The 16,169-nt window shown below is 37.9% G+C and overlaps 1 protein-coding gene across 1 annotated transcript in view; it reads left to right on the top strand.

Moving 5' to 3' along the window:
• LOC309625884 (uncharacterized protein C10orf67, mitochondrial) overlaps nt 1-16,169 on the top strand; it is a gene marked incomplete at its 5' end in the record, with an annotated part of 107,591 nt that overhangs the window by 82,825 nt on the left and 8,597 nt on the right. The window contains 3 exons of the mRNA XM_082385929.1: nt 891-978; nt 5,870-5,953; nt 6,040-6,100. Of these exons, the coding sequence (XP_082242055.1) occupies nt 891-978; nt 5,870-5,953; nt 6,040-6,100 (233 nt within the window). The remainder of the gene's footprint in view (nt 1-890; nt 979-5,869; nt 5,954-6,039; nt 6,101-16,169) is intronic.

Raw genomic sequence — 16,169 nt, 5'->3', positions numbered from 1 at the left:
GTCTAGTGGCAGTGATGAGTATATGAGTCTGGAGTTCAGAAGAAAGCTTAGGCTGGGGGCATAAATTTGGGATGCATTAGTATAGATGGTATTTAAAGCCATGGGATTAAATGAGATCAGCTAAGAATGAGTGTTGGAGAAAAATAGAGAGATACAAGGATTGAGTTCTAATATTTGGTAATAACTGACTTTCAGATGCTTTTTTTTGATCTGATGTTTTCCCTCTAAAGGACGTCCCTCTTTTGTGAACTCTTCATCTTTTGCTTTCTTGTTGGCTTGTGAAATTTATTTGTGTTTTCTTATTTTTAATTCCTTATCAAGTTTAGATGTTACAAATACCTTTTCACAGTCTATGAACTTTGTGTATGCTGACCTTTATTGTACAGAAATTCTTAATTTTTATCCATCAAAATTTTTGCCTTAGGTGTGTTTAGAAAGTCTTTCTCCATCTCCACTAAAATATTCTCCCACGTTTTAAGACAAGCCTTCTTGATTTACCTCTCATATTTAGTTCTTTACTCCAGTCCTTTCCGGGTTGGGTTGTGGTGCCACTTTGGTCACATACTATGTTCTAGTACATTCCCAAATCTGTTTCAGTGTTCCTATTCTATTCCACTTATTTTTCCTTTCCAAACTGTTTTTATACTGATTTTTGTGGTATATGTTAATATCCAGTATTGCTATTCCCTCCTATTTGCTTTTCAGGGCTAGAAAATACATAATTTTAAAAATCAAAGAGTGATAAGTTCATACTAATATTTTTAAATTTTTACTTGTATCTCCTTGCTGTTACACTGAACATTCTAGTTTCTAATCACAAGAACATAATACCGATTTGCTCTTTCCCATAATTTCTGTTCAGTTAAATTCCATTGCTTCTTTTATTTCAGCTTTCACGTCCTCAAGAACGAGATGTTTACTAGGCACACATTGTTCCGTCAGTTTGCAATGCTGGCTGACACATCCTTCAATTATGTTGTAAGTACATACTGGCTAGATGCTCTTTGTCTCTTTGATGATACCTCTAACGTGTCTTTCTGAAGTTAACATTATTTGAACCCCTGACATTAGAGGCTCTGGAGATAGTACATGAGTCACTCTGCTGAATGCTGATGGCATAAGACAGAGTGTCTGAACCCAAAGAACTCAATCCAGTGTGAGACATAGATGTGTAAACAAACTGTTACCATGCAGTATGGTTGAGCTATAATGGAGGCAAGTGAAAATTTCAGAGGAGGGGGACTTATTCCCCCAGGAGGCATTTATCAACCTGACCATTTGTGCACGTGGATGGAATGTAGGAACTATCATGGCTCAAGATCCAAGCATCCGGTCACTTCCAAATGGAAAAAGGAGGTAAAAGAATCTGTTCCTAGTACCAAGCCATTCGTTTTCACACTAGAAGTCACCTGTAGATAAAGCCCAATTCTAAAATAGACTTTTTTTGGAAATTGAAGTATAGTTGATTTACAATGTTGTGTTAGTTTCTGGTGTACAGCAAAGTGATTCAGTTATATATATATATACACACACACATATACACACGTATATATACACACATATATATATGCACACACACATATATAATACACACATAACTGAATATATATATATGTTCTTTTTCAGATTCTTTTCCATTATAGGTTTTTACAAGATATTGAATATAGTTCCCTGTGCTATACAGTAGGTCCTTGTTGTTTATCTATTTTATATATACTAGTGTATATCTGTTTAATCCCAAACTCCTAATTTATCCCTTTCCTTTTCCCCCTTTGGTAATCATAAATTTGTTTTCTATGTCTGTGAGTCTATATCTGTTTTGTAAATACGTTCATTTGTATTATTTTTTTAGATTCCACATATAAGTGATATCATATGACATAATATAGACTATTTTTAAAACTGTTTACTTAATGTTTTCACTTGGGAGTTGTAATTGTAAAGGCAAATGATGACCAGTGTAGAAAGATAATCAATAAATTGCAAACAATCAGTAACTTAACATACTATAAATGCTATTGAGAAACTGCTACAAAGCTAAGTGTTCTGAGGACAAGTCAGGTTTGTGGAAAAAGTCACAAGAAATATAAATTTTGGTTTCCTGCTTCAAGAGGCTTACAATCTAAAATCACTTTCATTTTCAAATTTTTTCCACAGTTTTCACTTTAAGACAAGTTTCTAACTCCAAGTTGCTGCAAGAGATCAAAGAACTTAAGAACATTGGCAAGATAATATTATTTCTAATTTTTAACTAAATTTACATAGTAATATGAACCTTGCTGAGGATTTTAATAATTGACTCCCCTGAAATGTTCCAAAACTGGTCTACATAGATGGGAATATATATAGTCTCTTTCTTCTCCTTTTGGTTTTTTTCTCTTCTCAACTGAAGGTTACAACTTTAATTGGAGTAATCCTCATTTTAGGTATTTAATCAGCTGGACAAATAAAATATTGGAGGACCTAGGAGAATGCTGTGCTACTCAAAAAGCAGGCTTTTTAAGGATTATCTGGTAAAATTTTCTGGTCCAAATTTGAATTGTCCAGGCTTTATGAAACAGACTTCTAAAATCTCAGAATTATTCTAGTCCAAGCATAGTCATGGATCCAGTTTTTTCTTGAGAAAAATCTTGGCCCTGCCTCAGATGTTCATGCAATCTATCTTCCTGTGGAGGAGAGATGGACTCTATCTAGTCGAGAATACATCTGTGTGCCACTGCTTATTTGGGATTCAGGCTCATGAATCCTTATCTATATAGCTACATAGTGTATATGCACTCAAGACACTCATCAAAGTGGACAGTGAATATTTAAGAAAAATAGACAGAGAGAGGGAAGGGGAGAGAGCAATGAGTGAATGAGTGAATGAACTCTGGGTAAACTAACATTTTCCCTTGGTTCCCTATACTCTAGTCACTTGTCCATTCACAGATATTTGAGTGCAAATATGTACCAAGCAGCATGCTTGGGTTGCAAATGTCATCTCCCAGTTTGTGGACAAGGTTTGGGTATCTTTTCATAAATAAATGTTCTTAATCTCAATGTTAGTTTAATAATCTTTCCCTTTTTGCCTTTATATTTTTTTCTGTCTTTAAGAAAACCTTACCTAACCTTTAATCAAAAATATATTCTTCTCTAATGTATGCAAATGTCAAATCACTATGTAGTACGCCTGAAACTAACATAATTTTGTCAACTATATTTCAATAATTTAAAAAAGCCTAAAAAACAAAAAATATTTTCTTCTCTATAAACTTAAAATTTTTTCTTGTTTTGCCTTTCATATTTAGAGGTTTAATCCACCTAGAATTGATATTAGTGTACAGAAAGGTAGACATCTGATTTCATTTTCTTTTAATATAGATAATCAGCAGATCTAGCACCATTTATTAAAAAGTCCATCTTCTCCCCTGATACATAATTCCACCCGTTATGTATTATATTAAGGGCTCATATACGTATGAGTCTGTTTCTGTCTATTCTGTCCTACTGTTCTATTTGTCTATTCTCGCATCAATGTGACACTGATTTAATATCTATACCTTTATGATAAATCTTTTTCTGATAAAACAAATACTCCTGCCCTGATGTTCTTCAAGAATGCCTTGGCTTTATTGGATCTTTACATTTCCATATAAAATTTAGAATCAGATTGTCAATATTCACAGTATAAAAAAAACCATAAGAAACAAATTAAAAATTCCATTGGGATTTTGATTAGAAGTGCGTTAAGTCTATAGATCAGTTTGGGCACAGTTGGCACCTTTTAGGTGCTGAATCGTCTAATCCATAAACAAGTTATAGCTTTTGTTGACAATATTATGTTAGTTTGCATTTTATCTCCACCGATTCTTTTCCAGAGACTTTTGTCAGTAGTTTCTAGAGGTCGTATATTCTTATACTCTATTGTTGGAGACAACAAGCTTGATGAAGTTTTCATCTAGATCTCATAATAGGTCATTTTTTAAAGAATATAGTTCTGATTTCAGGATACTGTTTGTTTAACCGACTCTACAGTTTTTTCATAGTCCCTGTTTTATTTACTCTTCTCTCTCATCCTTGACAGGGTGAGGTGTGTTGAAACCCAGTGTTATCAACTGCCTTCTCTTGTGTGTTGCTCCAATCTCCCTTTTACATTTCAGCTGGAAGGCAGGTTGATATGCACAGCCCCTATTTCTGACCCCTTCAGCAGGATTTTACCTTTTTCAGCCCTGTCAGAGAGGTGGTATTTTCTTCTACACCCACGGTATGAAACAATGGAGTACATTGGAACTTAAATTCTCAGCAATCATGCATTTAACACTGGCTTCTTTTACCATCTTTATGAAAGACTTGAAGGCAGTGAGGAAAGAACCATATGTATATTTAGAAGAGTTTTCTAGACAGGGAAAGGACCATCGGAAGACTCTAAGACAGAAGTGTGCCTGGCATGTTTGAGAAACAACAAAACGTCCAGTGTGGCTGGAGCAGAGTGAGCACCGAGAGAGAGCAGGAATAAATGTGGTTAAAGGGATAACAGGACTTTGATTTTTTTTTCTATTACTCTGAGTAAAATTGGGAGCCTTTTAGAGTTTTCAGCAGAGCAGTAAGACAATCTCACTTAACATTTTAAAGGGACAACTCTGGCAGCTATGGAGGCCTGGGGCAGGGAAAGAAGCAGATTAGGAAGCTATTGAAGTGATGCTGGTAAGAGATGGTGTGGCTTGGACCACCTTAGGAGAGCAGATGGGCAAAACGGGGCCGACACATGCCTGGAGTACTACGTAGTACTATGCGGTGCTAGATTTTATGTATATGTAACAAAATGGACGGACCTTAAAAGCATAGTACTTAGTGAAATTACTTTGTACGTAGTCCTTAGTGAAAGAAGTGGAACACACGAGATATGCTGTTTTTCACCCTGAATCTAAGATGTGCTCAACATTGGTTCAAGATTTTATAAGACTCTAAAAGAGAAAAAGTGCTGCCAATCATACTGTGACACTCCATCTATTGTCAGATGCATCCTGATTTTAGGGATGTTAAAATATCAGAAGGCTATGCCTTAGAATCAACAAAATAGGATATCACATAATACCACTAGCACAAATTAAAATACATGCACAAAATTACATATTTTTGCAAGGACATATTCAAATAAAAAATACAAATAAATATTTAAATGGTTTATTTGGTGAGAGGAACAAAAACAGAGTGGGAGCAGGCTGTGGGGAAATAGAAAAATGCGTGCAAACACACTTACATGTATGTGTGTATACATACATACAAACCAGCAAGAGAGAAGCCTTGAGTAGAGAGAACGTCACATAAATTTCCAGGGTGCATCCATGGACCTCAGACCTCTTTTTGATAATCATGCTTGTTGTACTTTTGGTCCTTTTCACCTGTGCATTTTTAATGTCATGATTTACTTTGCAATATATGATGTGGTGGCAATTCTGCTTGTGTGCTACTGCTTCTGAACTCCTGGAAGAGATGCTTTTGTTTTTTCATTCTTCAATTCCTGGGAATCAGGACCATCACTGTGTAGCTTCCAGGAGCTGGGTGGTGCTGGGGATGACCCGGTGGTACCTGACCAGTTACAAGCAGTAAATCCCATATGGCATAGGGATAATCAAAAGGAAGTAGAGTCAGAAGAGACATTAAGGAAAACATTTTTCTTGAATTTTCTCTCAAAGTAGCCTGAATTAGGAAGGGGTCTATTCCTTGGGTTTAAAGGAAAGAATTTCCCCAGCCATATTTCAGCAAATAAGTTAGGAGCATGATTTTCATATCTCAGTTAACTAAGGACTGAAAAACATTCTACATCCATTTGAGCTGGTCATTATTTCCCCTGGATAACATGGTACATACCGTTTGTGTCTTTCAGAAAGTTAAACCTTTATTTGTGCAATCCAAAGTGAAATTGATAACAACGTCGACATCTTCTGCAAATGTTTATCATGCATCTTCGGTAGGTAGATTATTTTTTCCCTATTTAACATTTAATCAGTCAGTATTATTCAGCCTCAGTAACGAAACGGTTTGGTTTACCTACAGATAGACAACAGGTATGTCGACCTAGACAGGGATCACATATCCCTCCCTCCTTCACCAAGAGGTAAGAATCCTTATTGTTGGAGAAATGGTTCACGCAGGATGGGTAATTAAGATTAATAATGCTTTTCTTTGTTGTCCTGAGATGTTTGGTTTCTGGGTGAATGCATGATTTTTTTCAGCCAATTTATTAATAGATATGATAAATAAAAGAATGTTAATATGTATTTCTGAATATTGATCTCTGCTAACTGAAAATGAATTGAGTCATACTTCAAAACCAGGAACTGTCTCAGTTGGAATCCTGTTTCTTTTTAATTAAACTGCCAACAAACCTGAAGCTCCTGTTAAATCCCTATTTTTCCAATTTAATACTTAGAAGAAAAAGACAACTACTTATAGCATCCTTTATCTCCCATCAGTCCTTGTGCGGCCTCAAACTGGGCTCTTTTGGAGGTGGAAGTACATTTTGTCCACACGTTTTTGTAAGTCTTTAGGAAACAACCATGCTTGCTTTTCTCTAATAAACAAGTTGGATTAACGAAATGCAACGTTATTTGTTTGAATTATTGATGGTAATCAAAGGGTGTCACTAATTTCTGTTTTTCATGTCTGGGAATCGTTAAAAGTAGACTTTTATAATGCATCTTTATACAAGGAGGAAGTGTGTGATATGAGTTTAAATCCTGGACCCTAATTTTTTTTTTTTAACATCTTTATTGGAGTATAATTGCTTTACAATGGTGTGTTAGTTTCTGCTGTATAACAAAGTGAATCAGCTATATGTATACATATATCCCCATATCTCCTCCCTCTCACGTCTCCCTCCCACCCTCCCTATCTCACCCCTCTAGGTGGTCACAAAGCACCGAGCTGATCTCCCTGTGCTATGCGGCTGCTTCCCACTAGCTATCTGTTTTACATTTGGTAGTGTATATATGTCCATGCCACTCTCTCACTTCGTCCCAGCTTACCCTTCCCCCTCCCCGTGTCCTCAAGTCCATTTTCTACGTCTGCATCTTTATTCCTGCTGGACCCTAATTTTAAAATCAACTTTTTGAAAACTAGATTGAGAAAGGAACCTCTCTTCTGGGCCTCCATGCAGTGGAGAGGCTTTTTCTGTAGTGCTTACGGGTATAGGTAGTATCTTTTCCGGAGGTGCCTGCCTGTGTGCAGAGGAGTCTTTCGGCAGTCACAGTGCTGGCTGCCTCCTGGACTGGCATTTAGGTGACAGTAACACCCAGCCTGGACTCTGTAGCAGCTGCTAGCCTAGGGCATGCAATTTAAAGATATCACCATTTTTTTTTTTTTTGGCCACACCGCGTGTCTTGGCGGATCTTAGTTCCCCGGCCAGGGATCGAACCCGGGGCCCCTGCAGTGGAAGTGTGGAGTCCTAAGCACTGGAGTGCCAGGGAAGTCCCCAAAGATATCAGCATTTAAATAAGGGACTAGCTCTGTTGAGTTGTTGGAAATTCCACCCCATACAGTAAGTTATTTCTAAAATATCATAATGTATTAGGGGAAGAGAGACTCTCATGATTTATCATAAAAATATAAATTGTTAAATTTGGAACCTGTGTTCCACCTGACATTTTAATTAGAGAGGTTAATTAACAGCAAAAAATTCAGTTGAGAATCTTACATCCAAAAGTGATTTTTCTCTGCCAAGCAAACCAGTTTTCAAAGGTCCATTTGTAGTCATACAAACCGACCTTGATGGCCACCTGGGCCATAAGGCAGCTTTGGCCAAAACAAACACTATCACTCCCTTTCCTCTGTCCTGAAAACGCAAAGCGTAGAGTTATTTCCACCCTGTCTACGGAAAGCCCTCCTAAAATTCATTAGCCCCCTTTTTTTGCCTTACTAATAAAATTGAAAGTAAATGCTATTTTATGATCCATAATTTTGCAGCATGCCACAAAGGGCATCATTCTGAATATGACTGCACCACAGAAGAGGCGTGGGTGACAGTGTCACAGTGAAAGCCTCTGGGCATAACCCTGACATTTCTTTCTACAAAACCTCCGATATAACGTTGACATGTCATGTTTTCCCCTCCGAAGATAGTGTGGGGAAATCATCCAGTTAACAAAAGTTTCTGGTTAATTGGGTTCCAGTTAATCCAAAATTGACTAGAAATAAATTTTCTATTTTTAATGGATAAAAAAACCAATACATGAATGCCAGGAGGAAACTGAATTACAAATTTACTGATTGGGGAGTAAATGAATTTTTTCATTAGGTATCAGTCTTTCACGATTATGGGGACTGAACAGTATTCACACTAGACGGGCAAAGGACCAAACTGTCGTCACAAAACAAATCACTCCAAGCTTCTCAGGTACTTCAGAAGGTGGAGAACCCCCTTCAGGCCCCTAGGAAGTAGTTCAATACGTTATCAGTGTTTTCAAGCACTAATTCACAAATACATTTTCAAAGAGGTGTTTAGCTACATGGTTCGTATGTACATGACTTACAGACAAATCTTACTTTCTATAACACGGGGGTGACCTATATGGTGACAGAAGCCAAATTCAACCCTGTAAAGTCACTGTGGTATTGAGTTCTGTTTTTTAAATTATGTAAATAGAATATTAATATTTTAAATACCCTGCGAATATTTACCCTCCCTGTTAACAGCATCCTTGGTGTTGCATCAAAGATAGAGGTTCTTACGTTGTATTTTCATACCACAAGATACTTTTGAAAATTATGGATAACTACCATTTAGTGGGTGTAGGTACTATTCCAAATGTCTTTTAAGTTTTAACTCTAATCCTCACAAAAACCCTATAAAGTCAGCACTCTTGCTTTCTCAAGCCTTAGAGGAGACAGTTGGATTCAGAGGGGTTTAGTAAGCTGCCAGGTTTATGACCACAAATAAATAGATTATTAATTTATAAATAAGGCTGGGTTCAGACCCAGAGAATGTGGCCCTAGAGCCCAGGCTTGTCACCACTCAATTATATTGACTTGCCCCAAGACTCACGCATGACAATGTGTGGTCCTATTTTCAACAACACGCAATGGGAAAACGTGATGTAGCAGAAAGGCTTTGGAGGTGGACAGACTTCAGTTCCTGTCTCATTCCAGTCACTCCCTGGGTAACTTCATTCAGCTCCCTCTGCTGTGTAAAATGGAGATGGCGACCCCACCTCCTAGCTTTGTTATGAGGATTAAATGAGGTGAAGTGCCTAGCTAACCCCATCCCTGCCTTTCCTCCTGAGCTATGGATAATACAATCCCTGGGTTCCCAAAATAAAGTCAGGCAAACCTGCTTTTTAATCTACTACACGACAGCTATAATATCCTCAGCAGTAGGCTAGTGATTTAAAAGAACTGGTCTCTCCTTTAATTCTTTAGTAACTAATTGTCTACCAAGCATAAGAAAGAATATAAAATTTGTCACTGGTATCAGATCATATGGTAGATATTTTGAAAAGAGCAAAATAAAACAAAACATAACTTAAAACAATGTTATATCAAGTGATATATCTTTCCTAAGCAAATTGAAATTAACTTTTTGTTATGTTGCAAGCTTTACTCCAAAAAATTCTAGCAAGAACAACAGAGAGTTATTCTTGCAACAAAGAAAGTTTGAGATAAATAAATCCTCATTAATATAAGGGAATAAAAAAATGAGGTACCATACTATCTGCAGAATTTCAAAGCCGTTTTTTTACACAGTAGTAATTATCCCAAAAGATCCCAGGTAACATTATTAATTTGTTTGCTACTTAACTGTGATAAAATTTGGGATCTGAGCTGCCCATTGTGCACTGTGCACTGCCACAGATTTTATGTACTTAAGAAGACCTTTCTCACAGTCCAGTAATTAGGTGCTATTGACATTGTAATCTTTGAAAATGTTCCTAATGAGCCCCTAAGACACAAATCTCATAGATAAAACCTCAAAGTAACAGTGACCCTTTAAGTGGCTTGTCAGTAAGAGAAAGCTCAAACATAAATATCTGAAACACAGGAGACACCCAAATTTAAACCTAGATTACATTGTATTGTTAATTCTCTCAGACTTTTAGGGAAGAAACATGGAAGAAGTGATTTTAAAGGCTTTTAAAGAATAGTAGAACAATCGCAATACATTGGATAGGATTTTAAAACCTTTCTTTTCACCCTTTGAAACTTTGGACCTGAAAAGTGTTTTTTTTTACTAAGTGTATTATCCACCAATTTATAAAAATAAATATTAATTGAAAGTGGAGTTCCGTTGACCCTGTTTTTGTTTTAAACACAAAAATAATTTTAAAAATCACACAAGAAGTTGGAATTTAAAAGATAAAAAGGAAAGCATTTTAGGCATAAGTGTTAGCATTGTTTTACATATTGTTTCTAGACTTCAGCTATAATTAATATAATTTACTAAGGTATTCATATTGAAATGTGTATTTTACAGTATTACCACATATACCACATACATACATAATATATAACATCACTTAGCATGTAATTGATGGCTATTAAAAATGTTAAAATAGGACTAACCTGATTTACTAAATATAATGTATTAAGGGGTCTGTTAATGTTTATGATGTCACTGCCACCAACTTTTCTACTTCTCTTATTGTCACCAATTACCTGTAATTCAGATGTTGTATTGCTAAGTTATATATGTCATCCTTGTCTTTGAGATTTGGGCTGATTCTCAACTACCTTTTCTTAAGAATTTTCCTTGCTCTTTATGCCTGTGTTCTAGAGATATTTTCTATTCGAGGCATGGGATTTAGGATATTAAATGACAAATTAAAGCCTGGAAGATCAGCCGTGTGTCTCTTAACATACCTTTCCAAATACAGGGAATTCTCAATGGCATAGAAAAGAGCCAAGATGACCAACTGGATTCGAGAATTAATCTGAAGTTCTCTATCCAACTGAAGCTTTGTCCATTGGTCAAATAGGGAGTTGAAAAATGTGAAAAATGAAAACAGATAATACATGCTTTGAAAATAATGTTAATAGTTGAAACAAGTAGGCAGGCAAAGTACTCTGAATTTGTAAGATCATAACAACTTAGTAGGAAAAAAGGTCACGACTAATACATATTAAAAATGTACTTTATTAATTTGATGGGCTATCTTGTATTAATTCAGTCTAGTGATGCTTTTAAGTATTTGTAGACAATGTTTCATTGAATAAATGCCACTAAGCATATTCCTAATTATGCCCCGAACTGGTACTCAGAGGTCTCCAAAGCATGTAGCATGAGGCAAGGATGGTTTCTGGTGTGTGTTATTATTCAGTCATTGGGCCATGAGTTGGATTCCAGCAGCCTCTCTGGATCCTGTGGCCACTGATTTCATCCCAAACCTCAGCTGCCCATTGCTGCCCAGTCAATTATAAACCATATAAGCCTTTTATGGTGGTAACAAAATATTGAGAGAGGTTTTAATTAGTATTGAGTGAGTATTAATTTTTAAATTTAGGAATGGTTCTGTTAGAGAAATGACAAAATGTTACAAGATGTTGTGTATGGATTCATGCAAATTCATGGACATATCAAGTTGCACCCTTAAGTGAACTGGGAGTGACATCTTTGCATGTGAAGGATACCATATGAATATTCCTTTCAATGGGAGGAACCCCAAGTTTGGAATTTGAGGGAATAAATTGAGATCAGAAAAGTGGATATTTATGTCAGTGTAGAGAAGTGTCACTGGGCTTCAGTCCTCAGCCTTTCCTGTTCCCGGCTGGTTCAGATTCTTTAATGCATGTTCCTTATCTTGAATGAAATGATCACATGGAAAAAAAGTAGGTCATAGGAAGAAGTATGTTGTATACTGTTACATGCTACACAAATGTAAGCTAGAGTGACAACTATAAAATAATCTTATTATTTGTGTTTACATATCAGTAAGAATGAATTGAGGAAGGGCTCGTCGACTAATTAAGAAACTATTTTTTTGTTTTTTATGAAATATTTCAAATATTCAGAAAACACAGAATTACATGTTGAGTACCCATTGCGTATGTGTATGTTTTAGTATATGTGCATGTTAAAAAGTATCATTACTTCAATAATTCGTTTAGTGAGGACCTATTGGTGATAAGTTCTGTTTGTCTTAATTTTATCTCCCTCTTGAGGGTAGTTTAGCAAGATATGATATTCTGGGTTGGCAGTTATTTTTTCCTCCACATTTTGTTATTATACCATTGCCTTTGAGCCTCTGCTCAGGCTTCTTGAAGTTTGTTGTCGATTTGTCAACCATTTGTGGTCATTTGAGTTTTCTTTATGTAGCTTTTAAGTTTAGTCTTTATTCTTGATGGTCTGTAGTTTTACTGTAATGTACTCATTCTATAAAATGTATTTAATCTTGATCAATATTCAGAGTACAATTTGGATCATTCATATCTTTCTTTACTTCTAGAAATTTCTCAGCCATTGTCTTTTCAAATATTGCTTGTGTAACATCCTACACATTATTTTCTTCGGAAGCACCTCGCAGTCTCTTCTCATGCCTCTAATCTACATTTTCTAATTTTTGTGTTTACTTCTCTGTTGTGCATATGGATGGATTTCTTGATGTTACCTTTTCCAATTTTCTGATCCTCTCTTCATCTATGCCCAATTTATCCCATGTTTTAGTTTTATTTTAGTGACTTTTTTTATTTCCCAAGACTTTAAATTGATTCATTTTCAGAGCCACCAGTTCTTATTTTATCCTGGCCTGTTTTGCATCATAATTTATTTGTTTAGTGGACACTATCAATTATTTCTGTGAGCATACTAAACACACATTTTAAAATCTTTGTCAAACTATTTCACCAACTTAAATTTATCTGGAGTGAATTCGTATCCTGATAGCTCATCTTTCTGTTGTCTTTCCTAGCATTCCATTCCTTTATTTATTTTGGAATTTTGGTTTACAGGGTCAAGTTTCTCTGTCTCATTCATATTCATTCCCTCCCTCTCTCTCTCTCTCTCTCTCTCTCTCTCCCCTCCCACCACCTGAATGCAGTATATTCTGAGTACAGTTTGGTAACTGCACCCACTTCCGCCACTCTCACTCCCAGTCTACAGCCAGTTCTTATAAGTTTGGGGTGCCTGTCCTGCTGTGACAATAGGGTCTTGAAGCCTTTAAGCCATCAGGTCGCTTGGCTCAGTTCCTGTGAGTGAAGTAAGTTTTGCCTTTGAGCCTCCCTAAGCCCAGAGCTTTCTAAAAAGCCATAGTAGCCCCAGGTTAGAAACTTTTTTTTTTCTCCCGATTTCCTTTCATTCATGCTTCTGTCTTTGAGGAGTGGTTTGTTCTTTCACCCAACATGGAGCACATTTAGCCTCTGTCGCCAAAAAGGAGCTTTATTCCTGGCTGTCACTGTGAGTTTCTGCAGCTGGAATTACACAGGTCTGTGGTTTCAGCCTGTGCATGAGTGCTAGGGCTGCCATAACCAAGTCCAGCAACTGGTTGGCTAAACCACAGGAATTTGTGGTTTCACAGCTCTGGAGGCTGGAAGTTTGAAATCAAGATGCCAGCAGGGTTGGTTCCTTCTGAGGTCTGTGAGGGGGAACCTGTCCATGCTGCTCTCAGAGCTTCAGGAACCTCACGTGTTCCTTTGCTTATAGATGGTGGTCTCCTCATGTCTTCACACAGTCTTCCCTCCGTGTGTGTGTGTATCTGTGTCCAAATTTCACCTTTTTATGAGGATGAAGACATATTGGATTAGGGTCCACCCTAATGACCTCATCTTAACTCAATCATCTGCAAAGACCCTATTTCCAAATAAGGTCACATTCACAGGTCCTGGCAGTTAGGACTCCAGCGTCTTTTGGGGGAGACACAATTCAGTCCATAACAGCCTTGTTCATTGTTTCACATTTCTTTACCTGAGAAATGTTTATCTATTTTATCCCAGTATGTCTTTGTTTTTTGTTTTTTTTTTTTTTAATTTTATTTATTTATTTATTTATTTTTGGCTGTGTTGGGTCTTCGTTGCTACACACAGGCTTTCTCTAGTTGCAGGGAGCAGGGTCTACTCTTTGTTGTGGTGTGCGGGCTTCTCACTGCTGTGGCTTCTCTTGTTGTGGAGCACGGGCTCTAGGCACGTGGGCTTCAGTAGTTGTGGCACACAGGCTCAGTAGCTGTGGCTTGCGGGCTCTAGAGCACAGGCTCAGTAGTTGTGGCTCACGGGCTTAGTTGCTCTGCGGCATGTGGGATCTTCCCAGACCAGGGCTCGAACCAGTGTTCCTTGCATTGGCAGGCAGATTCTCAACCACTGCACCACTAGGGAAGACCCCCAGTATATCTTTGGATTTTTTTCTTTTTAAATTGTTATTTATCATGTCCATACAGTATAATAAATCATGAACTTGCTATATTGTACTTCCTTCTCCCCCCACCAAAAAATTCCTATATGTTCAAATCAGTTTTCTTCATGTTTCTAGACCAAAGACCCTTCATTTGATTTCAGGCCTACCTTATGTATACGGTCTGTTCTAAGAACACTTCCCCTTTGTAAACAATGGCCCCACTTCTTATTATGCTATACATCAAAAGCATGTATTAAATATCTACCATTTCTTGAAAGAACATTTTAAAAGTCTCTGTTGCACCTTAGTAAAAGTCCTTTCCCCCAGTGTTCTGTCTGTGAAATAGGCAATAAGTTACCTTTTCTGGAAAAGGATGTGTTATGGGTTGAATTATGTCCCCCCTCTCCCAAAAGATATGTTGACACCCTAACCCCGGTTCCTGTGAATGTGACCTTATTTATAAAATAGGGTCTTTGCAGATTTAATCAAGTTAAGATGAGGTGATTGGGGTGGGCCCTAATCCAATATGGCTGGTGTCCTTATAAGAAGAGGGAAATTGGGACACACACACACAGGCAGGATGCCATGTGATGAAAGAGACAGAGATTGGAGAGGTGCAGCTGTAAGCCAAGGAACCCCAAGGATCTACAGCCACTACCAGAAGTTAGGAAGAGGCAAGGAAGGATTGTACCCAGAGTTTGAGAGAGAGCAAGGTCCTGTCAACACCTCGATTTCAGACTTCCAACCTCCAGATCCGTGAGAGAATAAATACGTGTTGTTCTAAGCTATATGGTTTATATTACTTTGTTACAGCAGCTCTAGGAAGCTAAAAGCAGGATGGCAATTTGATAATTTCCATGACATCCACATTCAATAGATAGAGAGCCACCATCCCAAATGAGTTCAGGGACCTTGTGATTCCAGTTGGCATTACATCGTAGGGTAAGGAGTTCTGCCGTTGACTTCTCAAGTAACGGAGACATCTCCCTTTGATTGATTAGAAAGCTACTTCCTCCAACTTCAAGGTATGTTGTCATTTTAAGGAATCAAATGTGATAAGGCTTGTGTATATATGTGCCTGCCACTTCCCGGGCATTCAGTTAGTGATCAATAAATGCTTAATAAAATTGAGTCTGACGTTTGCGTCACATCATAATTGTATGAACTTGGGTAACAACCTAACATCCCTATTTGTCCTCTGACTAAAGAGTCCCACCACATCCCAGTGCTCTCCTCCTGTAATCCTGTCGACGCCTTCTTTTCTTTTCTTTTTTTTTTTTAAGCTTAAGATGGGACCCAAGCATGAGTATTTTTTTTTTTTTTTTTTTTTGGCTGTGTTGGGTCTTCGTTTCTGTGCGAGGGCTTTCTCTAGTTTCTGTGCGAGGGCTTTCTCTAGTTGCGGCGAGCAGGGGCCACTCTTCATCGCGGTGCGCGGGCCTCTCACTATCGCGGCCTCTCTTGTTGTGGAGCACAGGCTCCAGACACGCAGGCTCAGTAGTTGTGGCTCACGGGCCCAGTTGCTCCGCGGCATGTGGGATCTTCCCAGACCAGGGCTCGAACCCGTGTCCCCTGCATTGGCAGGCAGATTCTCTGCCACTGCGCCACCAGGGAAGCCCTGCCTTCTTTTCTTTCTCATCCCCTCCCTTCCTCTTCAAGCAAGCGCCCTCTGATCCTCCTTACCTTTAATGCCAGCCCTCCAGAGGGAAATCGGAACCTGCTCTCTCTCCTTCTCTAGCCCCAGATTACTCCACTTGCCTTCTGCTCTGCATCTCCCTGACACTGCTCCTCCCTAGGGAATCCTTCACATGCGAAATAGTTTTCAGTTCCTCCAGTGTGTCCCCTGGCACTGGGCCACACCCCTTGCATTCTGTTA

This window comes from Balaenoptera borealis (assembly GCF_965194805.1).
Source record: "Balaenoptera borealis genome assembly, chromosome: 3".
Lineage (NCBI taxonomy): Eukaryota > Metazoa > Chordata > Mammalia > Artiodactyla > Balaenopteridae > Balaenoptera > Balaenoptera borealis.
The sequence above is the reverse complement of the archived record's forward strand: the minus strand, read 5'-3'. Positions and strand labels throughout refer to the sequence as shown.